Source organism: Malania oleifera, chromosome 6 (genome assembly GCF_029873635.1).
Source record: "Malania oleifera isolate guangnan ecotype guangnan chromosome 6, ASM2987363v1, whole genome shotgun sequence".
In the NCBI taxonomy this organism is placed as follows: domain Eukaryota; kingdom Viridiplantae; phylum Streptophyta; class Magnoliopsida; order Santalales; family Ximeniaceae; genus Malania; species Malania oleifera.
Genome location: NC_080422.1, coordinates 20,613,121 through 20,640,540, shown reverse-complemented (window position 1 = coordinate 20,640,540; position 27,420 = coordinate 20,613,121). Strand labels below are relative to the sequence as shown.

The 27,420-nt window shown below is 36.2% G+C and overlaps 1 protein-coding gene across 2 annotated transcripts in view; it reads right to left on the bottom strand.

The window, feature by feature from the left end:
* Positions 1-1,010: 1,010 nt before the first annotated feature.
* LOC131158073 ((6-4)DNA photolyase) overlaps positions 1,011-27,420 on the bottom strand; it is a 52,328-nt gene continuing 25,918 nt past the window's right edge. For both annotated transcript variants that reach the window (XM_058112636.1, XM_058112637.1), the window contains exons 6-14: positions 7,057-7,143; positions 6,800-6,898; positions 6,645-6,728; positions 5,398-5,484; positions 5,211-5,282; positions 5,017-5,130; positions 4,232-4,319; positions 4,059-4,154; positions 1,011-1,560 (exon numbers count right to left, since the gene is read on the bottom strand). In XM_058112636.1, coding sequence (XP_057968619.1) covers positions 1,379-1,560; positions 4,059-4,154; positions 4,232-4,319; positions 5,017-5,130; positions 5,211-5,282; positions 5,398-5,484; positions 6,645-6,728; positions 6,800-6,898; positions 7,057-7,143 — 909 coding nt within the window. In that variant the 3' untranslated portion in view covers positions 1,011-1,378. The remainder of the gene's footprint in view (positions 1,561-4,058; positions 4,155-4,231; positions 4,320-5,016; positions 5,131-5,210; positions 5,283-5,397; positions 5,485-6,644; positions 6,729-6,799; positions 6,899-7,056; positions 7,144-27,420) is intronic.

Genomic DNA, 27,420 nt, shown 5'->3' with positions numbered 1-27,420 from the left:
TTTTTAGAAATCTCAAGAACCTTCCTTTGACCAATTAAAAATTTCATAAACCTTCCCTAAATTTGCCAAAGGATACTAAACTCTTTATATTTGGCAAACAGACAAACTTTTTGAATTGTATAAATATCCCAAAAATCAAATGTTGGGGATGGTATGGGATATTTGAAACCTCATAGAGGTTTGTGAAATTTTTGGAATCTCAAACGAAGATTTTGTATTTTTAGCAAACTTAAAGAAAGGTTAGTGTCTTTCACTCTTTTTCTATGTTTAGAGGAGACCTTGGATTTGAATTTTTACAGATTTGGGTAAGGTGTAGTATAAAATTATATTAAAATTTATTCACATCTACTCAATTCCAAATTCAAGACTTGAAAACTTTTTAACACAGCAATTATAAAATGGAATGAAAGTAAAATTTGCGGATGAACAGTAAAATTTGTAGATGAACACAACACTTTAATGGAGTTTTACATGAAATGAAATGAAAAAATAATTTTTCTTCTTATTTTCCATTTTTTCGTCCTTACATGAAATTCTTTATTCACGAGAAATCTTAACACCACGTGTAATTTATAAAATGGAATGGGTGGGATGGAATGAAAAAGAAAATTGAGTAGCATGCAAAAAATTGAATAACTACAAATATATAACAAAAAAGTTACTGTCATACAACAAATAACAATGTAAATTGTTTAATTGACCCATAATAATGAATAACTTCTAGATTTTATCATGTAGACATCTATTTATATCATATCCTGGAGAGAATAATAAGCAATAGATAAATAATAATAATTATGTTTAGTCTCAAATTTTAGCCTCCGTTACAGGCTATTAAGTGAAGACAACCACAAACTTAACCTCCAAAGACTTGCTTTTTAGTGCTTGCATAGGTGTTTGAATGATCTAGAAGGTACACTGACCTCTTTGTTGCTCGTGATTTTCGGTTTGCAAAAACAAATGAAGTAAAAATGAAGTGGTATGGTGTAAAAAATAAAATAAAACGAAAATTTAAATGAATTACATGAAAAATCAAATAATAAATTTGATTTTATTTGTTCAATCTCATTCAATTCCTAAGTGCCAAACAAGAGATGCTGTCACACAGGCGCAAATCTCCAATAGCAACACATTTTTGCGCCCAGGAGGGCTTAGTTACATAACCCATTTAAAGTAAAAATCACGCCCCCGCGCGCGCACACACACAGAGGAACAAAGGCAGAGCAATGAAAGATCACACACCATGCCTGATATGTCTGGTTAGCCAACCATCTTCCCATGTGACAACTGTTTCGCTTTAGTCCGAGGCCATCACAATTCACAATGCTGTTCATCTATGATCCCTGCATTGCCAACCAAGATGAAAATACTCCACATTTTAGCCAGTCAGCTTCTGCTTCTGCCTCCTAGATTTTGATTCCTGGTTCGGATCTTCCTCGAAGTTTCTCCTCAAGTTTTTCAGGTCTTCCTCGCTCACCGACCCATTTAATCTCTTGTTCAATTCATATGCTTCAGCCAACTTCAGCCTGCATTCTTTGCTCGCAGCATCGTGGGAAATCACTGGAACAGAACAGATGTGTAAAGCAAAAGGAGGAAGAAACATTGCAACTTCATTTGATTGGCAGTAGTAGTATTAAGTAGTTCAAAGAGCTGTTGAATTAGCTGTATAATTATAAATAATGCTTTTAAAAGCTTTATATTACAGAGAAAATACTAAAATATAAGTGATCATCCCTACTAACCAAAGGGACTTCCTTTGCCAGCTATGCCTTTCTAATTCCAAATTCAAGCTAATTTAATTTAATCTCACATCAGATAATCTCTTCAAATTTCAATTTATATTTCATACTCATCCCAATCATCCCCATCGAATTGAAGTTACTTTGTAATTGAAGCTAAGATGTTGCTTCTTGAAATAAAAAATAGGCATGTAAAAATTTGTTCTTGACACCATCCTTAACGACAGCAGGTTCACCTCATCCAGTGGCAAAAATAAAATTTGATCATTTAAGTGACCACTCAAAATATGAAAACCAATATTCTTATTAAACAATTACTAAGCCCAAAAAAGAACCCATTTAAAAATACAGATTTCTCCATTAGAAAATATTGTCTGCACTGAGAGCACCAAGGGTAACTGCTGCATGTCATTTGCAACAAAATTTCTCTAATAAAAAGTAACTGCTAAGAGCCTAAGACATGACAACAATATGCACACCAAAAAAATCTTTGTATGACTTGAGCATGTGCTTTTCAATGGAAGTTTGGTGGGGTTGATGTTGAGTAGCTGGAGCTAGAGACGCGGTGCCGTGTATGAGCTGGTGCCACATGCAAGCTGGAGCCGTGTTGAGCTGTGTCCGTGGCTATTGATTGCCGATTTATTGTAATTTCTCCATCACCATTTAATGTAATTCCTCCAGCCATCTATAAATAGAGAAGTGTGTGCAAGTGAAAATATGTGTGTAGAGAAGAGCATGAGGAAGAGTGCAGATAGAGCAGAGAGAGAGAGTTTGTATTTTCTCCCAATTTCATAGTGGATTGTAGTGTGCTCCGCGGACGTAGGTCAATCTAGACTGAAACACATAATTTTTTGTGTCTCTTATTTTTCTGGTGTGTGTTTATTGCTAACAGATTCCTAACAAGTGGTATCAGAGTCGACGGTTCATAACTCTGGGTGAGCGACATCGTAAAAAGTCGAGACGTGAAGTTAATTCTCCTGACGTGCTAACAGTTGGAGGATCAAGTGTGTGACCGAGGCCAATAAGGATCATCTAGGTTGCGGATGGATCTGAATAGGGTCAAGACGTGAGAGGTAGGATTGGTTCAGAGGCACATAGAATGCAATCCGACGCACGTAAGGTGTCAGTGGTAAGACCCACTTGAGCAACTGTTGGAGAATTGGGCATACTCCAAGAAGGGCGATGATTTCCGTTCAAGGGGAAACAGTTGGAACTCACAAGTGAGGGGTAGATTGTTGAGAATTTAATTTGTGAGTTTGTCCCACATTGGAAAATTTGAGTGGATGATGGGTGCTTATATACATGGTTGGACCCAAAACCCAATAGACTTAAGCTTTTGGGTCAAGTTGGTGTTCACCCATGTGTATCAAGCTCACCCATGGACTCCTCCGGTCTTAACAGTTGATGGGAGAGGATGGATGGGGCTGGTGGTGTGGGTGAGGCAGTTGACATATTCAAGTGGGCCAGTGTTGGGCTTTTGTGGAGCCTAGTTGTGTCTTAATTTGGATGACGACCCGACCTCTGTTTAATTAGAGATTTCTATCCTAAGGCTTAGTCCATGGAGCGGGGAAAATTTTTTGGAGCCCATTCGGAACGGAACCCTAGGCGCAACATATAAAAAGGGTGTTTTCGGGTGATTAGGGTTAGAGGGGTTGTATCCGCGAGAGAGAGCGAGAGCGAAAGAATTGTATCGCCGCACTCTCTGTGCTTTCTTCCTGATAAAATTGAAATCCCTGCAACTCCGTGGACGTAGGCAAAATTGCCGAACCACGTAAATATTGTCTTGTGCGTGTGATTGAATTTTTCTTTGGCGTTATTCTTTCTCTATTTGTTTCTCACAGGTTTCGGGAATTTGTTCGTATATTCCTAACAGCCAGAACTGTGCAGAGTAAGATGTCAGTAGATTTGAGTGGGGGGAATAGTAGCAAAAGAAAAGAGGTGATTTTCTGAAATTGTGGCAGCAAGTGAGAAGTCCTAATCCCATGATAGATGAGAAAGCACAAGGACGATGTGGAATATCATAAGGGAGGGGGTTGTGGAGGTAAGCAAATAGTATCCAAGTTATCTGTTCAACAAGTTTTTTACTAAAAAATATCAATTCCCCAAACACCAATAAGATAATTATGAAAGAAAAAGCTCAATGAAAAACACATTTCTCTTGGATCTCTTTGCTTTGTTAAATGTGTCAGATGCCCATTAAGCACTACCTCTATGACCTGTAAATCTCAAATGGACACATGTTTAGAACAAGGTAATTTACAGGTAAACCATTATTTAGGCTTGCATGTATGGTAAAGAAAACATGAATAGATCATTGACCTGGTGTCGGATAGTCTCTTCCAATAATGCACTTGGCTTTGGTTTGTATGCTTAATGGAGCTGTCCAAGGTTCATATATATACTCCTTTGGCATATCTAAGACAACAACACTTGGTTATGCACTCAGACAAATAGCAGAACCCAATGAAAGCAAGAAAAACATTTCAACATACCTTTCAATATCGGGAGAAAGTGCCTAATATAATTACCATTTGGATCATATTTCTTTCCAAACGAGATTGGGGAATAGATGCGGTTGTACTGCACAAAGAAAACCATAAAATCTCAGAACTTCAGCTGGGTATCTTTCGCAACTGGTATAAACCATAAAAGAAAATTGAGAAAAAAGAGTGCTTAACATCTATTATCAACTACTTTTTGTGTGCACAACTCTTAAACAAAAGAAAGAAACATGGACTGTTTCACCTCAGCAATGCATAAATTTTAAAAAAAGAAAAAGAAAAAAAGATCATATGCATGATTTTTAGACCATCGGGTTAGACATTGTTCTTTCATTCACAAAATTTTACATGTTTGGCGTGTAGGAATGAAATGGAATCATGAGGAATGGAATCAATTTTCTCTCTTGATTTCATCATGTCCCCCAATTCAACTTTTCATTCCATTCCTTTCCTACCTAATTCCACTCTGCAAACTACATATGCTGCTAAACCAGATTACCAAAGTTAAATCTTATAAAAATTTTCAAGGCTAAATATTAAAATTTAAATTTCAAGGAAACTATTGAGAGTTGTAAATCAGATTGTCAAGTTTAGTTCAAAGTAAAATATTTAATATTAACAAACTTCTCAATATTGATTTGTGCTGGACTTGTCCCACTAAAAATGTTTATAATTTATTTGGTGACACTGCTAGTGAAGTTAACAACCTAGGATTAAGGCACAGGCACAAGTCAGTGCCAGTGTGCAGCTAATTAGATAAATGGTATGTGCCACACCTGGTAGAAAAATGATGAGCAGGAGAGCCATAGCCAATTTCCATTATTAATTGCCCAATCAGAATCAATCAGAAGTCTCTCAAAAACATCACGACCCCGTTCCCAGTGAACAAACTAAGATCAGAGACAAATAATGTCAGCAAGAAAGAGTGCAGAGGAATTAGCAATGCCTCAAATGTATTCAAATCATATACCAGATCTCCACGAGTTAGAAAACATGCAACACAATGCCGTGCAAGATGGTGCATCCAACCCCACTTTCGAAGCTATAAAAACATATATATATATATATATATATATATATATATATATATATATATCAACGTTAGTTTGAAGGTACTCCATCCTGACATTCAAAGGAATCCTGTCCACAGACCTAACCTGGACCATGATGGCATCAATCCAAGGGAACCCAGTCCTGGCTTCTCTCCATGCCGCCAGCAATTCATCATTGTTATTCCAGGGTATCTATATCGACATAAAAATATTAAAATTTTTATTAAGTCCTTTTCTTACCATGACTTCCATAAAAATGTCCTGTAGCACAATCAAACAAAAAGCAAAAATTCCCATTCAATGTCTAGCAACCTCAGTTTGAGGAACCATACTTCACATAGTACCAAAGTACCAAACACTGAAAGACCACAGAATACACTGAGATAACTTTAAATTACGCACTCATACACTCTGATAAAAGTTTTCCTATAATCATTTCTGGATAAATAATGAAGGTTCTAAGTCTTTAAACATGTAGGGAAAAATAAAAATAAAAATGAAGTGACCCCCTGAGCTGTTCAACAAGGGTTGTCTGCCATCACTGAAATTTTGCTAGCATAAGGCTGAGGAATTGTATATCATACATAAGGCTGGCAAGTTCAAAAATACAGAGCATTTTCTAAGGGGTGGCAGCAGAGAGACAATTAAGAAAGCTACTGCCATTAGGTTAAGAAATACATATGCAATTGGCAGAAGTTATGCTTGTGTATTAAGTACAACTATGATTCTCTAATGTCATCCCATGATCTACTTTCCAAAAGAATAAGATATAGACCCTATAAAATATGAAGATAACGTGAGTCAATAAAGTAGATTAAGTACTTCATACAGCTTGTCCATTTAAATTTGAAACTATTGATCATCTTCAGATTTTCATTGCTCCTGCTGAAAAAGAATTTTACCACTCAAAAAATAGAATTCTTTTTTTCAAATAATAAATGAATCATATTACTAAGAAATAAAAAGCAATTTTATTTTATGTTATCTTGAACTTGTAGAGATACGGTTTGTATATGTCAATATCATTTTGACATTACGGTATCTAATTCATGAACAATAGAGCAAGTTCTTATCATGAGTTTATGAAACGTAACCCGCTTGAATGCACAAATGAAGAGTAACCATAAGCCCATACATCTGACATTTGTTTTCTCCACATAAATGAGCAGTAGTTGGATAACACAAATGGTCCAATACCAGCATGGGCTATAAGCAATCAGTATATATTATTGGCTTAAGGAAAATGTAGTTATTGATAAAATACAAGAAATAAGAATGAAATGAATTGGTAGATTTAAATAAAGGAATTTGCACGGAAAGAAAAAAAATAAAAGTGGCCTCATTTTGGTTACCTGCTTGCATATTCTATTACCCATCATCCGATCAAAATTAGGCGTCCCAAATGCGGCAGTATAGAAAAATTCTCGCCATAACAACTGCAGAGGTTTAAAGTAGCAGTCAGATTTCTGCAATTGAAGCTCTGAATACCAAATGACTAGAAACCAACCTGCCCAAGAAGAGAAACTGGTGGTGTTGTGTGCCTCTTGACATTTTTTTCAATATCCTTTAGGCACTGGTAGAAATACCTGGAAGAAAGACAACCAAACTTCCGAAGGAATAAAAAAGGAGGGGGAGTGGGTTCATGTGGAGGAGAAAGAAAAGATAAATTCGTGAGATTCTTTAAAAATTTCTAGGTTCTGCAGATTTGAAACAAAGAAATAAAAAAAATGATGGTTAAAATAACTCCATCTGCTCCTGACTCACCTTCAAGTAAGGCGACAGAACAGTTGTTGCTGGATTTAGGAATGCAGATGGGTCACCCTTTGGTTTCTCAAAGTTTGCCACCCACTCCTGAAATAGAAAGAATGTTCACATCTACATCAGTATGAAACTACCTCTGGTGAATATTGATGGGCAAAAGTAAAAACAATAAAAAATTGCATCTCTAGTAATGTTAATGCAAAATGACATACTAAACCAGGTTAACTTGACAAAAAAATCCACATAAATATCATACTTTCTGGAAATCATTAGACAATGAACCCATGGTATTTGATATGTTACGGGCAAAACAGAAAGTTTGATATCAATAATTAGACACTGTCAATTCAAAAATACCTTCTATACAAGGGGAGACCACCTTACGGTTGGTTGTTAAATTACTCAACCTGAAAACTTAAGCCACTAGGTGAGGGCCCAATAATTGTTTCTATTACCTAACCTGGTCCACTAACAGGCAAGCCTGTTAGGGTTAAAAGCATGGACACAGAACCAGCTGACCATTTCACCTTATGCCCAAATTACAACAAGAATGGTGTGCCAGAGTATCAAAATCTAGACCATTAATTTAGAAAGGCACTAATCATACAAAGAATCGATTAACCGAATAGCTTAAGCCAACAAGCGATGGTATCCAACTATAAAACCTATTACAATTTCCAAGTCTAATCAATGCGGGATTCACCAACACCCCCACAGTATGCAGAAATCATAAACCTGATATAATACAAATGTTATGTCACCACTTAACCTAAGCTATTAGGTTGTGAGCCAACTATATATACCAAGCCTTAATGCTCCCTAAATGCATGGCCTGATGTCATGAGCAAGCTTTGTTGGCCTAACAAGGCTCAATCTCATTTTGATGATAACAAATCAAGGTTACTTAACATGTTTGTTTAAGTTTCAGGACTCAGGTATTTTTATGAAATCAAGTGAGTATGCTTGAAGAACTTGAATGATGTATATGCTTCAAACTATGAGCCATGATGGATATAAAGCACATTAAAGAATTGGTTAAAGCTTGGACAAAGTGTGGAAGCTAAAAGACATGAAGACTTAGGCTCTTCGATAGCTTTTATCTTGTTAAAGTCTCATGTAAGTACTCCAAATTTCAACATTGATGATTGAAGCTCTTAGGAAATATTATGGACTTAGAGACTTATTTTTAAATCATGGAAAATATTTTCATAAAGTCTCAAATAAGTTTTCCAAGTTAAAAGTTAAGTTTTGGAACCAAACTTTGAAAAACAAAGAGTGGCCAAATGGACAGGCAATTGATGTGCTACTGACTTTGTTAATGAACGAACAGAACAAGAGCAGGCGACTGACCTATCGTGACCAATCGACTGACCCAGTACTGACTTTCTAAATGCACTAATTTTAAAAGAGCTCAGGCAGCTGACCCTCGGGCTTAGTCGATTGATATTTATGTTTTAAACTATTAACAGTGCTAATATTGTTTCCAAAATTTGATTTCTTGGTTTCCAAACTCAGAGAAAACTTGGGAAAATGGTAAGAAACTTTTTTTCTCTACATATAGATTATATTCTAGCAAATTAGGTTAACTCACAACACACATACGATTCATATTTTTGAGTCATACTGCTGAAAGTTTTCCTGAAAGAGCTGCTGTGTTCTTGCTGAAATTTTTCACGAAATTCTGATTCAATCTTTTGAAATCCACATTCTTTAATCCGATTACTAGTGATATAATCACGAACTTCATCTTCTTTTATTGATTTCATTGAAGTATATTGTGATACTAACTTGTACAAATCCGCTCTAGCTGAGAGTATTCTACGAACAAAATTGTTTCTTGTTTTTGTTATTGATGATTCAGGGATTTTGAATCGTTGCCTAGCGAGAGGATTGTTCTCGTTAGAGAGGCAGCTCCACCTAGTAACAAAGTGGAAAAGAAAATCCTCGAAGTGGGTTGCTTGAGGCAAGGACGCAGGCTACTGGCCGAACCTTGTAAAAAATCCGGTATTCAGCTCTTCTTCCCTTATTCTTTAAATTTCTGCAAGATATAACCTGCGTGCATGATTTAATATTCATTGGGAACTTGGTGAATATTTGTTTTGATTATTGTTGAATCAAGATAATCATATTGGCTGTGTGTTTGTGTTGTTGGATTGAAAATTCAGACAAGCATTAATCTCTGAATTCTTAAATATAAAGCTGAGGTAAAAAGTGTAAGATTGATTATTCTGTTGAAGCACAAGTGATAAGAAATTCAAAATTGAATTACTGAATTTGTATCTTGAGAACATTATTGAATATTGCTGAAAAACTGATTGTGATTATTGCTGAACTAAATTAATTGAAGTATGGAGTTTGGATAATAATTTCAGATTTCATATTCATATCTAGGATTCCCAATTGGTATAGTACGGTCGCTGTTTAGATATCGTGATTGTGTGATTGTGGAAGTTTAAATTAAGAAGGGTTAAGGTAAATTGATATTTAGCAAATAAATTTTTTAAATAACCCAATTCACCCCCCTCTTGGGAATACATTTTAATCTCAATTGGTATCAAAGCGTTTAAAATATTTTAGTATTTCAATCCTTAATTGAAAACCCAACCATACAAGCACAAATTTGGATATACACCGATTTCAATATTATATAACTTAATTGATTTAATCAGTGGATATATCAATTAATTCAGTATTACCCAATTATTCTTACTTATTTTAGATATTAATATCTACCAATATTTAGAACATGCACAACAGATATAATATGAATATAAGTGCGGAAATATAAAGAGAGATAGAGAGAGAGCGCAGATACCGAATTTTTAACGAGGTTCGGCCAACCCGACCTACGTCCTCGCCTTGAGCAACCCACTCAAGGATTCCACTAAACCCGCTCCTCTAACTGGGACGGAGCTTCCCGTTACAATCCACTACTTACAAGAGGTGTAACTTACTCCTCACCCCGGTTCACAACCTAAACCGTTAATATAACAATATAGTTATAATTTTCTGCGAAAACTCAAATGCTTCAACACAAGCTAGTGAGTACAATATAAATCCTAATACATACTCAAATGATATAACATGAAGCTCAATTGAGTGTATGTAATATGATCAATGAGACTTTTTGCAATAACGATGAATGATCGTTGTATAAAGTATGTAAGACAAATATGCTCCAATGATCTACTCAACTATATGATCTTTATAAATAAAGAATATATATATATATATATATATATATATATATATATAATATGTGCTCCAAAGATCAAAAGCTTTATTCAATATTTTTCATAAAATATCTCTCAAGAATATGTATTTAGGAACTCTTAGAATTTGCAATCAAATAGTTTTTGCAATAATAAAATATCAAATCTTTGAATGAAAATATAGCTTTGAATATCTCAAAGATTTTAGCTTTAGAAAACTTTTCTCAAATATTTTATTCAATCAATGAATATAAAATACACAATAATGATTTTTGCTCCCAAGAAATATATTAAATAGAATGAATATGGGAGACAAGAAAATAGGATTTGAATGCTCAAAATACTTTGATTACCAAACCTCAATACCCACGTTGTTTGCAAAGCACGTGCGTGTACCGCCTTTTGATCTTGAAAATCAACGTAACAAGTGCCCAAACTTGATGTGAATGCTTTGGAGTGCAGGCAAGAGTTTTGCAATATGTTCAAGGCTCTCAAAAGTGTGCAAAAAGTAATGCTCTAGGGTTTAGAGATTAGGTTTATAAATGTTCTCGGCATTTTAATTAAATTATGGCCGTTGGATCATTTAGAAATAAAGGTTTTCATCCGTGTCCACGCTGAGACGTCGTTTTGCGCCACGATCTTCGTCGACAAGTGGATACATTCGTCGACGAGTGTACAATACTCGTTCATCGATGAGAGCACTATCTGAGATTTTTAAGCTCTTAGTATTTTCTCGTCGACAAGAACAAACCATTTGTCGACGAGGCCATAGGATTCATCAACGAGCTTCCTGTTATCCAGCCCGATTCAACCTAGGTTAATGCATATGAATATGTCAAGAAAAAAATGCATCCTAAGGTCTATCTATATGTCATTTTGAGCTTCCAACTATATCATATGAGATATGTAAATACATTCAAATTTAAATACCCATTACAATTGAAAACTCGAAATTTTTTCATCATTTAGCTCTTTTAGTTCCATGGAGTGTGCCAGGTTATATATGCTTTAATCCTCATGGCTTCCATGACTTCCTCACCTTCCGTGCATGCTAAGTAATGATCCTGTTCACAATCTTCAATGCACAGGTAAGATACCATGTGATTTGTCATTATCAAAACAGGATTGGACTCATAGACTCAACAACGTAGGTTGTAGTAAAACCTAACAAGTAGCTACATAAAGATCTGTATGACACACACAAGTGTATCCCCTTTTGGCGAAACCAAATCTTCATCTAAACCTCCTATCTTCTACGGTGTAAACTACACCTTCTGGAAACAATGAATGAGAATATTCTTACAAACCATTGATTGGAAGGTCTGGAAAGTAGTCACACATGGTGACCTTATTCCCACTAAGAGTGTAGACAACAAGGAAATTCCTAAAGAAGAAAAAGAATTAAATGACACTGATATGAAGATGTTGCAGATAAATTCAAGTGCAATGAATGCACCATATTGTGTCTTAGATGCCAACGAATTCAATAGAATCATGGGATGTAAATCAGCTAAAGAAATCTGGGATAAGCTTGAAGTGACCCATGAAGGAACGGTTGATGTGAGGGATAATAGGATTGACATGCTCACCAACGAGTATGAGGTTTTTAGGATGAACCCTGAGGGGTCTATCATTAGTATGTTTACTAAATTCACCCATATAATAAATTCTCTTAATGCACTAGGTAAGAACTACTCTACCTATTAGATGATTAGGAAAATCCTTAGAGGACTTCTTGTGTGGGAACCTAAGGCCACTGCCATAACTGAAGCAGAAAACCTAAAGAACATTTCCCTAGATGAATTGATAAGATCTCTTCTCACGCATAAGATGATGATAAATGAAAAAACTATTGAAGGTAGTAAACAAAAGAAGTCAATAGCTCTTAAAGCTGCAAAAGAAAGCTCTAGTGAGGAAAAGGACAATGAATAAGATGATGATGATATAGCCTTATTCACTAGACGACTAGGAAAATTCTTCAAAAAGAATAAGAGATTTGCTCGAAAATTCATTGGGCCAAAAGCTGATAAGGGTGAAACAAGCAAGAAAGAAACAAAGAATGAACCCCCGACTTGCTATAATTGTAAGAAAGTAGGATATATAAAGCTTGATTGTCCACAGCTTAAGAAAGACGCCAAGAAAAAGAAAAAGAAAGCAATGAAAGCAACAACTTGGGATGAATCCAATTTAAGTGACTCAGAAAATGAATCAAGTGATCAAGACGTAGCAAACCTATGCTTCATGGAGACAGACAACGAGGTAAATTGTTGACTTTTTGAATCCGTCTCCTGTTTTTATTATGACAAACCACAATATCTCATCTGTGTGTTTAGTGTATGAATAGGTCTACCTTTCTAAAGCACAGATGACAAATGAGAAATGGAAACCGAGAAGCAATTAAAGGAGCACATATTTTGGTGCATTCCATGAAATTGTAGAGGAGCAAAGCATGAAGTTTTTGTTTATTTTAAGTTGTATTTTTATATTTATCATTCGGGTCTATAATTATAATCTTTGGTCTGTAATAATTAATGCATGACATGCATAATAGGACTATAAGCTCAGTAAGGACCATAGGAAAAATCATGACCATAGATGGACCTTAAGGATCACCCCTTCGGTCGACCGACGTCGGATTTTTAGGGTATATGCTCAAAGACCTTAGACTGAACATAGGTCCCAATATGTTGCATGAAAAAGCCCCCATATATCTTAGAAATAATTATCATGTGAATAAGGATGATTTCAAAAGAAAAATAGGACTTAAATGCACAAATCTTATATGGTCGGTCGACCGAACTTAATCCTACAGAGACTCTCGGTCGACCGAACATCCCAATTCAGTCAACCGAACTTGGTCCGGTCGACCGAACCTTGGAGGTTCAAAAATAGCCTCAAGTTTGGTCGACCAACACCTTAGTTCAAAAACACCCTGGTCGACCGAACTGAGTGACCCGGTCGACCGAACCTTAAAAATGGTCGACCGAACCTCTCGGGTTGGTCAATTTTTAACTGCAGTAAAACATGGTTAATTTTATCTAACCTTCATTAATCTTTTACAAAAAGACTCCTATGTCCCTTAACAGTTATATTTCTATGAATGTCTATAAATACCAGTTCATTTGTAAAGATTAATGAGGGATTAACAAATATCATTAGCAAAAACTCTTTGAATTTCAAAACCTTTGTTTTATCATATACAAGCTATAAATCCATCTCTTACTCATCCTACTTGCTAAAATCTTTTGATAAGAGTATTATTGAGATTGTTTATATTGGATCACACTCTCATTGTATGTGTTTGATGTTGATTTTTTGAGAGTGAGCTTGAGAGTCCCCTTGTGATTTAATTCATAAGTCTTTAGTGAGAATACTCTCTAAAGCTTGTGAATCTTGCATTATTGTTGCAAGTATTCAAAGGCTTGTTCTTGTGCTATGTGAAATATTTTTCAAACAAGCTTGATTTCAAATATCTCTTATGCTAGAATTTTGAGAAAATCATATTAGAGATATTTTGATTATATTTTCTAAAAATCTTTGAAACCCTACTAGTGGTTGAAATATATTTACATATTATTTCAAAGATAGATTGGTAATACACTTTTGCATTATATTGCTTATTGACATTAGATTGAGTGTTATTGCACTTATTTGCATTGAGCTTATAGTTCTATCATTTGACGCACATTGATTATTGGTTGTGTGTATTGGTACATAATCTGCTTGTATTAGAAGCACATATCTTTGTACACAAAATTTGTATTGAATATCTGTTGTATTCCAGGCGTGGCCTGAGGGGGCGTTGATCTAGCCCATAAGGATCGGTAGGGCCTTCTCCGCCCCGCAAGAAGAGCGTGTAAAGGTTTAGGTCAACCCTGTGAATTTGACCTGGTTGTAATTGGTGCCGCCCCACTCGCTAAGTGAGCCGTAGTGGAATCCTCGGGCTTGCGAGCTAAAGGCGAGGACGTAGACAGTATTGGCCGAACCCTGATAACATATCGTGTGTGCAATTTATATTTCTGTAATTTATTTACTGCACGTGTATGTTACTTTCAATAGTCTATGAATGCTGCACATGACTTAATTTCCGCACTTTGTATTTATTTGCGCATTTGGGATTGCATAGACAGACCTTAGTTTGCGAAATACTGTTTGTGGAATTAAAATCAACTTAAGAAGTTTTAAACACCCAATTCACCCCCCTCTTGGGAATACACCAATTCCAACATAAATTCTTATTCTAGGTCACCTGAAGAATCTAGTGATGAATCGTGTAGTGACTCGTGTGAGAGTATACCTTCATATAGAGAAGTTCAAGCTGAACTATTCTCATTACATAAAAGGTTCATAAAAGTATCCAAGAGAAACATCACACTAAGAGAACAAAATGAAACATTAATGAACCAACTAGAGTCATCAAAATCGGTTGAAAAAGGAAAAAACCCTAGTCGTTGATGAACTTGAAAAGAAAATAAACCAGATGGCTAAAGAACTAGTACAGCTGCAAGCTAATTGTAAAGGAATAAAAGACTCAGAAATACTTGGTCTCGAAAGTAAAATTGAGGATCAATCTAAAATCATTTACAATTTTACTAGAATTTTGATAAATTGATTGGATTGCAAAAAATGTCTTTGGATAAGGAAGGCATAGGATTCAACAAAGTTGAAAACAAGAAGAAAAAGAACCTCTACATGAGTTATTTTGTAAAAGCTTCAAAATATTATGCAAGCACATCTTCAACCAATGCATATGAACACACTACGTGTTTCTTATGTAAGGAAAAGAGACACATAAAGTTTGAATGTCCATATAAGAGAAAGAATGTTAAAATCAAAAAGGTATAGAGAGTCAAAACTGAAACTAAAACAAATGCAAAAAGACCTAAGAAGGTTTGGGTGCCAAAAGTAACATCTTGAATCCCTTCTTGTTGGTATGTTTTAGGTCCACTCCATCAAAAGACAAATGGTACTTGGATAGTGGATGCTCAAGACATATGACCAGAGACAAGTCCAAGTTTACCTCATTGATGCTAAAGGATGGTGGACATGTCACCTTCAAAGACAATGCTAAAGGCAGAATTATCAGTATCGGAAAAGTCGGTAAGGAACCCTCCTTGGTAATTGATGATGTTTTATTGGTAGAAGGGTTAAAACATAATCTGCTTAGCATTAGTCAATTAAGTGATAAAAGTTTTAATGTAACATTCAAACAAGACAAATGCATAATTGAACATAGAGAAAAGCATGACAACTTGTTTATTAGTAATCGGGTTGACAACGTATATTGCATAAACTTTGTAAGCCTGATATCTCAAGAAGTCAAATGTTTCACAGCCTTGAATGAAGCTAGTTGGTTGTGGCATAAGAGACTAGAACATGCTAGTATGGACTTGTTGTCCAAATTAGCTAAAAAGAACTTAGTCAAGGGTCTACCTAGCACTAAGTTTGTAAAGAACAAGGTGTGTGATGCTTGTAAACTTGGGAAGCAAACCAAGACAAGCTTTAAGAAGAAGAAGCACATCTCTACTGGTAGGCCATTAGAACTTATTCATCTACACCTATTTGGCCCCACCAGAACACAAAGCCTAGGAGGAAAGCAATACGCATTCGTCATTGTTGATGACTACTCTAGGTTTACCTAGGTACTTTTCTTAACCTCCAAGGATAAAGTGTCTAAGATGTTGATGAACTTATGCAAGAAGCTTCAAAATGAAAAGGGGTATGGCGCTCTAAACATCAGGAGTGATCGAGGTAGATAATTCAAAAATAAAGATGTTGAGAACCTTTGTGATGAACATAGAATAGCTCACGACTTCTCAGCACCTCGTACACCTCAACAAAATGGAGTTGTTCAAAGGAAGAGTAGATCACTTCAGGAAATGGATAGGACCATGCTAAATGAGCATAATTTGCCTAAGTATTTTTGGGCTGAAGTGGTGAACATTGCGTGTTATGTGATGAACAGAGTCTCCCTTAGGACCAGCCTAGAGAAGATCCCTTATGAACTTTAGAAGGGTAGAAGACCAAATATATCTTACTTCCATGTATTTGGATGTAAGTGTTTTGTTTTAAATGATAAAGAGGACCTAGAAAAGTTTGATGCTAAATCAGATGAAGGAATATTCCTAGGATATGCTGTGAGCAACAAACCCTTTAGAGTCTACAACAAAAGGACTCTTTCAGTTGTAGAATCAGTTCATGTAGCATTTGATGAGGCTAATTCATTTTCTTCTAAACCTACTGATGTTGATGAAGTAGAAATTAGACAAAGTTTAGAAGATCTAGCAATTCAAGAAATAAAGGATGAGAGTAAAGAAACCAGCATATCTTTGAATGATAGCTCTCTAGATCAATTCGAATTGCCTAAGGAGTGGAAGTTCGTAAGGAATCACCCTTAGGACCAAATTATAGGTGAACCTTCACGAGGGGTGTCCACTAGATCTTCAATGAAGAATCTGTGTAATCATTGTGTGTTCCTATCTCACGAGGAACCCAAGAACATAAACGAATCTCTTAATGATGATTCATGGATAGTAGCCATGCAAGAGGAGTTAAATCAATTTGAAAGAAGTAAGGTTGGAAGTTAGTTCCTAGACCTGTCGATCACTCTGTAATCATCACTAAATGGGTTTTAAGGAATAAGAGGGATAAGAACAACATTGTAGTCCGAAATAAGGGTAGATTAGTAGTTCAAAGTTATAACCAAGAAGAAGGAATAGATTATGATGAGACCTTTGCTCCTGTAGCTAGAATGGAAGCAATTAGAATGCTACCAGCCTATGCATCTCACAAGAACTTTAAACTTCACCAAATGGATGTGAAGAATGCATTTTTGAATCGATATATAAATGAAGAAGTATATGTAGTACAACCCCCTGGATTTGAGGACTTTCATTTTCCTGATCACGTGTTTAGACTAACTAAGGCCCTATATGGATTAAAACAAGCTCCTAGAGCTTGGTATGAACGGTTAAGTGGCTTCTTTTTCGAAAATGACTTTTCTAGAAGGAAAATGGATAGCACCCTGTTTATACAGTCTAAAAATAATGATATGTACATCATACAAATCTATGTTGATGACATTATCTTTGGTGCTACAAATGAGGATTTATGCAAAGACTTCGCTAAATGCATACAAGACGAGTTTGAGATGAGCATGATGGGCGAGTTCACATATTTCCTTGGTCTTCAAATCAAGCAAGCTAAGAATGGCACATTCATAAATTAATCAAAGTATATAAGAGACCTGCTCAAGAAATTTGATATAGAAGGTGGCAAGCCATTGGTGACTCCAATGACCGCTTCTATTAGTCTTGATAAATATAAACAAGGAAAGCCGATAGATGTGAAATACTACCGAGGCATGATAGGTAGCCTGCTTTATTCGACGGCTAGTAAACCTGACATCATGTTTAGCGTCCGCATGTGCGCTTTTTCAAGCAGCTCCTAAAGAATCTCACCAAATAGCTGTCAAGAGGATCTTGAGGTATTTGATAGGTACTATAGACTTAGGTTTATGGTATCCTAAAGATACAACCTTTGAGATGATTAGCTATTCGGATGCGGATTATGTCATATGTAAGATAAACTAGAAAAGTACGAGTGGTATTTGCCACTTCTTAGGACGATCTCTGGTATCTTGGTTTTCCAAAAAACAGAATTCCATGGCATTGTCCACTATTGAGATTGAATACGTAGCAGTAATTAGTTGTTATGCACAGACATTGTACATGAAACAACAACTCAAGGACTCAAGGATTTCAATTTGGAATATTCGGCTGTACCGATTAAATGTGATAACACAAGCGCCATCAATATTTCCAAAAATCCTATTTCTCACTCTAGGACCAAGTACACTGACATTAGACATCACTATCTTAGAGATCATGTGCAAAAGAAAGATATCATTCTTGAATTCGTAAATATGGATGAACAATGGGCGGATATTTTTACAAAACCCCTTTCAGAGGATAGTTTCATCTCTATACGACGAGAATTAGGCTTATTGCACAGTAGAGAGGTGATTTGAGAGGGAGAAGTTAATAAGAATGAGTGGTTAAATAATCAAGTAAGTCAAAAGTACTGAAGGACGGGTGACTGTAAACTTACTCTCAGTCAATTGAATTTACACTGACTTACAAATATCTCAGGTTCAGGCTCATCAGGCGACTAACTCTTCATGTGCAATCGACTGATTAGCTACTGACTTGTGAAATTTCAAGAAATACACAAGTCAGGTGACTGGCTCTTTGAGTGCAGTCGACTAACCTGCGATAGTATAAATAGTTAATGTTCGTAAAACCCTAATGATTACGCAACAAAGTTGTGTATTTAGGCATTTAAATCGTACATTAAAGATTATATTCTTAATTAAATGCCTAATTATGTTCAAAATCTTAACATTGAGCTTAAATTATAATATTTAGTTTTTACTCGATAATTTATGAATTTTTGAAAATGCACTATTGCAGGATAATTGTTGAAAATTGAAACCAAACAATTCATAGACCCGTGCATGCGTGAAGTGGAGAAGAGGTCGTGCCAAGGCCGGGCTCCAGTTGATGTGACCACGTGAACAGGCCCATGCATCATGTGAGAAGGGCCGTGTATAGGCTGAAGAGGCATGGGTTGCTTGCGCCCAAATTCCAAATTGAAATAGTGGATTTGGATTAGAAATTTTGAAAAGTCAACAATGGGGGCTAGGGCTTTGCTTTTTGAATTATTCTTTTATTGAAGACCTTACTCTTGCTTTTGGGCTTGGACGTGCATGGGCTTGCGCATGCGTGAGGACTAAACGAGCAAGCTGTGCATGTGCTGGGCCTTCAATTGAAACAAAAGTGTGAGGCCATGTTGGAGTATTGAGTCGGGTAACCATGCGGAGATTGCTGGGCTTGGGAGAACAAAAGAAGACGCGGGCCTAGGCTTTGAGGTGCATGAAGCTGGCAGCATGAAGAGTATGGGGAGGCAGCCATGTGGGCTTGCGCGTGCAAGTGGTGGGCTGGTAGTAGGGCTTCATGAAGCCTTGATGTGACATGACCATGCACAACTATGCAGGAAAATCGTGCGCGGGGTGTGTGCGGCAGCTGCAGGGGAGAATAAAAAAAGAGGGTTTTCCTTAGGGTTAGAAAAGCCTTTATAAAAAGGCTTTAGGAGGCTTTTTGGGCGGCAGCTTTCGTAGGTTAGAATAGGTTTTCTTGTAGCCTTTTTTTTTTTGTCCTGCTTTTCTCCTGGGGAAGCGCCGCACAGCTGTTTTGGAGAGGGGAACCCAAAGACACACAGAGAGCTCCACGGCTTGTTCTTCTCTCTCTCTCTCTCTCTCTCTCTCCACCCTTCTCTCCTTGTTTTTTATTTGAATCTTAAACAATTGTTGGATCTATTTTCATTATTAAAAAGTTAGGTTGATTTTCTTGTTATTTAAATATTGTTAATTAGTTTTAGATTGAATCTTTCTCTCTCTTCTACTCCCTTTCTTTAGTTTATTTATTTAATAAAAAGTTGTGGTTGGATATTTATTTTGGTTTGAATTATTCAATTTAGATTGTTTTTTTGAAATTCTTGCGTTGAATCTTTAATATTTGTTTGGGTCATTATTCAGTTTGTTTTTCTTATTCGGAGTCTTTGTTGGAATTTAAATAGTTCTTTGGGTGTTTTTATCATTAAAGTTAATGGTTCTATCTTGTTAGAATTTAATCTTGTTTGGGCTTGTGTTCAAAGTCAGCATTTTTATTTAATTGAATGTTTATAGGGTTTATTTTATTTCATTATTTTGGCATTGAATCCGGCATTTAATTAGTTATTTTTATTCATGCTGGAGTTTAAATTTCATTGTAAAAATCTCAAACATCCCACAAACCGAATCTGAACCATGTTCAGTAAACTTTATTTTCTTAATTTCTTTTGGGATTACACAAAGTTTGGAATTAAACTGCATTTCTTGAGGAGACAATCTGACCTTTAGGCTAAATATTACATGATAAAACTCTTATACTTGGGATAGCCTTTGCATTGTTCATTTTTAGAGTGAGTCAAGTTTTTGGCTCCGTTGCCGGAGAATGTCAAATTTAGTGTCAAACTAGTGTGATCCCTTTTATTTTGCTTTTCTTCATGAAAAAAAAAAAAAAAAAAGTTTTGAAAAAAAAATATGGCTGCACTTGCACCATGCACACTTATGGATTTTCTGCAGCCCACGCGAATCATTGCACTATCTTACACTGCTTTACCTAATGATGCACTTAATTTCGCGATTAAGCATGGGAGAAGGTCAATGATACCTCAATTCCACAGGACGGAATCTGAGTGTACTTATCATGAATTTACTAAACTTCGTGTATTTCATGCCTCTTTGAAGGATAAAGCGGAGATGTGGTTTAATTCTTTGAGACCTCAATCTATCTTTAATAGGACTGATATTGAATGTGAATTTCTACATAAGTTTTGTCCCTCACAGAGAATTCAATTTTTGCAGGAACTGATCATTCAGTTTATGCAAAAGGGTGACGAGACTTTTCGGTCTTGCTAGGAGAAGTTCAAGGATCTGATAAATATTTGTCCACATCACGGGTTTGAATCATGGAGGTTAGTCAATTATTTCTATACAACTCTTACTCCTTATTGCAAACAATTTATCCAGACTATGTGCAACGGAGAACTCTTCACAAGGAACCGGATTAGGCACTATCATTCTTTGATTACTTGGCTGAAAGTGTCCGACAATGGAATACATGATATGATTAGGCACCAATGGCAGTACAACCTATCAGCACAATTAGTGGTGGAGGTAAATATGAGGTCAAAGAGGAGATTGATCTCTATGCTCAAGTTGCTGTGCTGGCTAAGAGAGTAGAAGAATTAGAAAAGGAGAGTAATTCTAATCAAATACAATCAACAAATTGGTTAACGAAGCTCCAAATCAACCATTCTCGAATACTCGGAATGGAGGAATCACCCGAATTTCTCATGGAGGAATGATCAATCTGATCCATCTTTTTCACAGTTTCAGCAGCCTCCTCAGTCTTATGCACCACCTTCACAGCCAACTTATGATCCAGTTGCTCCTCCGCATTAGTATCAGCTACAGTAGATCTATCAGAGCTACGTACTTCTAGGATTTCAATCTAATGAAGCTCCTATTCCACCGACAACATATTCTGAGGATAGCATGACACAGTTGGTTAATGCATTTCACAAATTCATGCAGATTAACACTCAAACCATAAATGAATTGCCGAGCACCGTTAATGAGATAAGCACACAATTGAGTACCTTAGAAAAAGAGGAATTTCCGGCACAACCTCAGTTTGATCCTCAGGTAAATTGACAACAACATCAACAAGTATATGATGTCTCAGGGGATTCTTTTGATACAGAGAAGACCGTTACTACTCTAAGAAGTGCAGAAGTTTCCCGATCTAAGATAACCACCGACAGACAAACAGTTCTCCTGACACCTGAAGTTACAATTGAGATAGATGAAGTCAAAGAAGAATCAGAGGAAGTGTGCCCGAAATTGAAGGAGCCGTCATCCCAGCCAGATATTCAAGTGCAAGTGACAACCAAGGAACCGTCATTACCTACTATAGTAACTGTCAAGGATTGCAATACCGAAGCAAATCTCTGCAGCGGTAAGGTAATTGGTGCATCAGATGAAGAAGTTGAGCAGAATGGTGAGAGTCCAATCTTCAAGGAACCAGGTAAAAATTTTAATATTGATACTTCTGAAGAACTAAAGGTAACTGTTCCGACAACTTTTCCTCAAAGACCAGTTCTTAAAGAAGTAAATTTCCTAGAAAACATACTGAATAAAGATCCTTTCTTGTTAAAACAAGAAAATCAATCTGCACATGTATTGTCTGGTATTTTGAAGAACATTAATTCATTTGAGGATAACTTTCATGCAGGTAATAAGATTGATTCATTGTGGTGGCTCAAATTTAAAGACCCGCCAGTTCAATTTATAAAACTGCACCCACTAGATGAAATTCCTCCCGAGCCTCCGCCAGACAAACTGTGATGTTTTTCTTTCCTTTCTTTTCATTTTGTTTTATCCTGCTTTATTGTTAGGTACATTTTTCCTTAGTTTTAGTTTTTCTTTTCCCTCACTTCTCTACCCAGGTGCGCTCTACTTCCCTCATTATCATCTCTCCCGTCTCTCCTATGCTTTCACATTGAGGACAATGTTCCACTTTAATTTTGGAGGGGGGGGGGGGGGGGGAAAGAAAAAAATAAAAAATAAATAAAATTATGAATGATTAGGCCATGATTAACATTGATTTATACCCTTTACGTACTTGCATATAGCCTAGGAGTTATACACTTAGGTTATTTACGTGTAGTTTCTCTTTATATGACTAATCTAGAAATCGTAACTCTATAAAGGTTGATTAGTAGTTCATTTGTGTTAATATGACTATATAAACTCTTGCATTTACATGGTATCTCATGAGGCAAAAAACACACGTTCACGTGACTTGTAGCACTTAGGGTTCCTTGTGAGCACTAAAAGAGTGGCCGTGGCGACTTTAACACCTTATGAGGTACTGTTGAGCCATTTATCGTTCTTTTGAGTTTTTAACGTCAACTCAAAGTTCAAGAAACTCAACTTTTCCTTTTTTTCTGAATACTCTTTTTACACTAGTCTCAGTTTTTGACTTGCTAGCCTAAAACTGGCATCTAGTGGGGAGATAGAAACCTAGGTCTTGTAGCCTACTTAAGATGTGAAGGCTGAGTCACCCCTAGAAATAGACTTATTTCATAGACTCCTATTCGAGCTTAATTTCCATTGGTGGTATGAAGATAACAAAATAAGTGTAATGATTGTCCTCACTGACAAGAAAAAAAGAAATAGAAATACATCAGAATGAGGTGAAAGATTAATACCTGCTCCACACAACTACAACAAAAAAGTTAGAGACACGACACATGTTCTCCACATATGAAGACTCTTCAACCGCCTAATACCTCAGATGTATTTATGTTTGGTTTGTGAATAAGTTGATCTAGGATGGTCTTGGTTGGATATGGAGAGTAGATAAAAAGAAGCTAGGGTGAAGGACCCGACACCTCACAAACAGGTTGGATCCTTTTTCAGACTAGTCCACTCCATACATATAGCGTTTGTTCCTTACAATATGTAAGATGTTTGATCATGATACTCCTCTTCACATATGACGAGTAAACCCATCCTTTTTTAGTGTTTTTGAGAGTTACCAATTAGGTCGAGTCAAAACGACTGTTCTGTAGATGTCCATAGATATCCTAGGTGTAACGAGTCATACACATTACACATGCCTCGAGATTTCGCCTATTTATACTCAAATTTATAATGGCTACATTAACTTTGAATTGTAATTACTGGTTAAATCTATGTGAGTATACTGTTCTTAATGGCTATATAATGATGAAACTTGTATGAGTGACTTACTTTGGAGTTGCGTGAATTGTGTATGAAAGAACTTGTGTGCAATCTGGTGATATTCCTGTATGTGAAATGGTATGGTTGTGTTGCATGTGTGTTCATTTAATATTCAATGAAATTGGTGTTTGTGGGTAGCACCCTAGATTGTATTCACGTTATTTTCTAGAGACTAACAAAACGTTAGTTGAGGGGTATGACTATGCGTCAAAGTTGCATATTTAGGTTTATAATCGTACATTAAAAATTATATTCTTAATTAAATGTCTAATTAAGTTCAAAATCTTAACATTGAGCTTAAATCATAATATTTAGTTTTTACTCGATAATTTACGAATTTTTGAAAATTTATTATTACAGGATAATTGTTGAAAATTGAAACCGAACAATTCATAGACCCGTGCATGCGTGAAGTGGAGAAGAGGTCGTGCCAAGGCCGAGCTCCAATTGATGTGACCACATGAATAGGCCCATGCATCATGTGAGAAGGGCCGTGTATAGGCTGAAGAGGTGTGGGTTGCTTGCTGGCTCCAAATTCAAAATTGAAATAGTGGATTTGAATTGGAAATTTTGAAAAGTCAACAATGGGGGCTAGGGCTTTGCTTTTCGAATTATTCTTTTATTGAAGACCATACTTGCTTTTGGGCTTGGACGTGCATGGTCTTACGCGTGTGTGAGGCCTAAAGGAGCAAGTTGTGCATGTGTTGGACCTTCAATTGAAACAAAAGTGTGAGCTGGCCATGTTGGAGTATTGAGCTGGGTAACCATGTGGAGAATGCTGGGCTTGGGAGAACAAAAGAAGACGCGGGCCTGGGCTTTGAAGTGCATGAAGTTGGCAGCGTGAAGAGTACGCGGAGGTAGCCATGTGGGCTTGCGAGTGCGAGTGGTGGGCTGGTAGTAGGGCTTCATGAAGCCCTGATGTGACCGGCCATGCACAACTATGCGGGAAAACCGTGTGCTGGGTGTGTGCGGCAGCCGCAGGGGAGAATAAAAAAAGAGGGTTTTCCTTAGGGTTAAAAAAGCCTTCATAAAAAGGTTTTAGGAGGCTTTTTGGGCGGCAGCTTTTGTGGGTTAGAATAGGTTTTCTTGTAGCATTTTTTTTGTCCTGCTTTTCTTCTGGGGAAGCGCCGCACAATTGTTTTGGAGGGGGGAACCCAAAGACTCACACAGAGAGCTCCACGGCTTGTTCTTCCCTCTCTCTCTCTCTCCTTATTTTTTATTTGAATCTTAAACAATTGTTGGATCTATTTTCATTATTAAAAAGTTAGTTTGATTTTCTTGTTATTTAAATATTGTTAATTAGTTTTAGATTGAATCTTTCTCTCTCTTCTACTCCCTTTCTTTAGTTTGTTTATTTAATAAAAATTTGTGGTTGGAATTTTATTTTGATTTGAATTATTCAGTTTAGATTGTTCTTTTTAAAGTCTTGCGTTGAATCTTTAATATTTGTTTGGGTCATTATTCAGTTTATTTTTCTTATTTGGAGTCTTTGTTGGAATTTAAATAGTTCTTTGGGTGTTTTTATCATTAAAGTTAGTGGTTCTATCTTGTTAGAATTTAATCTTGTTTGGGCTTATGTTCAAAGTTAGCATTTTAATTTAATTGAATGTTTGCAGGGTTTATTTTCTTTCATTATTTTGGCACTGAATCTGGCATTTAATTAGTTATTTTTATTCATGTTAGAGTTTAAATTTCATTGCAAAAATCTCAAACATCCCAGAAACCGAATCTGAACCATGTTCAGTAAACTTTTATTTTCTTATTTTCTTTTGGGATTACACAAAGTTTAGAATTAAACTGCATTCTCTGAGGAGACGATCTGCCCTTCGGGCTAAATATTACATGATAGAACTCTTATACTTGGGATAGCCTTTACGCTACTCATTTTTAGAGTGAGTCACTTAACTTTTCACACTTCAGTCTTCTGACCCTGTTTCTCCACTCTCCCAAAGCTCCTCTCCTTCGTTTCCAATTGTTCCTCCACGAAGATTCCTCCGATTAATGTTCGAAATACCCCTCCATCTTTCATTCTTATTTCATTTTAGAGGATTCTACCATTTATTTTCTCCAAAATCATGCCAAGAACAAAGCACACGACAAACCGAGGCTCCACCTCTGGCAAAGATGATACTCAAGATAAAGAGAGATGGTTGATGATGCCTCACACCAAATAATTTATCGAGATCATATTCGTTGTACTGAACCCATTTTCAGTAAGGTCTTAGATGTTGATTTCTTTAGAGATGATTTTCCCGACATTTTGCTGATGTTTAATACCTTATGTTGGGAAAGATTTATTACTTATCAAGCACAAGGCATGTATCCAAATCTAGTTAGGCTATTTTATGCGAATATCTCCTACCTAGACTACTTTGTGATGTGGTGTTTGTTAAAGGGTAAGAAACTTGATTTGCGCAACCTAATGTTAAAATGGATGATTTTAAGAGAAGAGGTTAGAAGGGTAATTCTTCCATATGGAGGAATTTTAAACCTTATCTTTGAACATCTCGGCGTTACCACACCATCCACCTTATTTATAAAACGAACCCATTATGATATCTTTTCATCCACTACGGTTAAACAAATGGGTTATGTAAAATATCAAAAACAAGGATGGGTACCAAAAGGTGGTAGGGCACATAGAGAATCGCAGCAAGCTCTAGCTCCGCCACAAGCACAAGAACCTCCATAGGCTGCACCACCAGTAGTTGATACTCCCTCATGGTTTACACATTATCAGCAGCATATGGACTCACAGCTCAGTGTATTTCATGGAGATATGAACACATCTTTAGTGCACTTCAGTCCAGTTTCACTTCTCACTTCATTGCTTTTGATTAGAGGCTCGGACACGTAGAGAGTTATATGGGAGGCTCCTCTTCTTCACGAGGAAAGGCTCCCATGGAGATGAGCTCAAGAGGTGATGAAGATGAAGATGATGATGACGAGGGGAGTACAAAAACAAATGGTGGAGATGATGCTTAGCTAATTTATTTTTTTTTATCTCACTGAACAAACTTGGGTTGTAATATTTGCGTTGCAACAACTCTTGACACTGCTCTCTTATTTTGTTTTGCTACTTCCGTTTTACTGTTTATTTTGGATATGTTATTTTGCATGCTGAATATGGATTATATTGAATATCTTTTGCATGTTAAATGATGGATGTCTAGAATGGACATTTTGATGGATGTTTGCTTTGAGAATTGCATGCTGAATGTGGACCTTGTTCTTGAAAACTGAATGCGGATTTATGGTCCTCAGTTTATCTGCATGTTATTTTTCTTAGTTAATCCTTTTTGTTGATGTCAAATGGGGGAGAAGCATAGAAAAATTGAGCATGTTGAACATGATAGCATGATATTAGCTTAGCATTTCAACATAAGCTTGACATTGTATACATATTAACACATATACATGGACTTATACATGATATGAATATTCTGAATTTTGAGAAGTATACCTTATGAATGAATTTCTAACTTTATTGAATATGGAATGTATTTAAAGAAATAGTTCATTCAGGGGGAGTTATACTTGATATACCATGATATATGTTGAAAGTGTTGAAAGTTTGATATATATCTGATATGAGTTTTGATACTTCTAAATAACTTGCTAAGGATATGCTTATTGTAAGGGAGAGCCATATTAAGGCTTACTCATTTTTGCTCCTTATTTGTCATCATCAAAAAGGGGGAAATTGTTGGCCTAACAAGCCTTAATCTTGTTTTGATGATAACA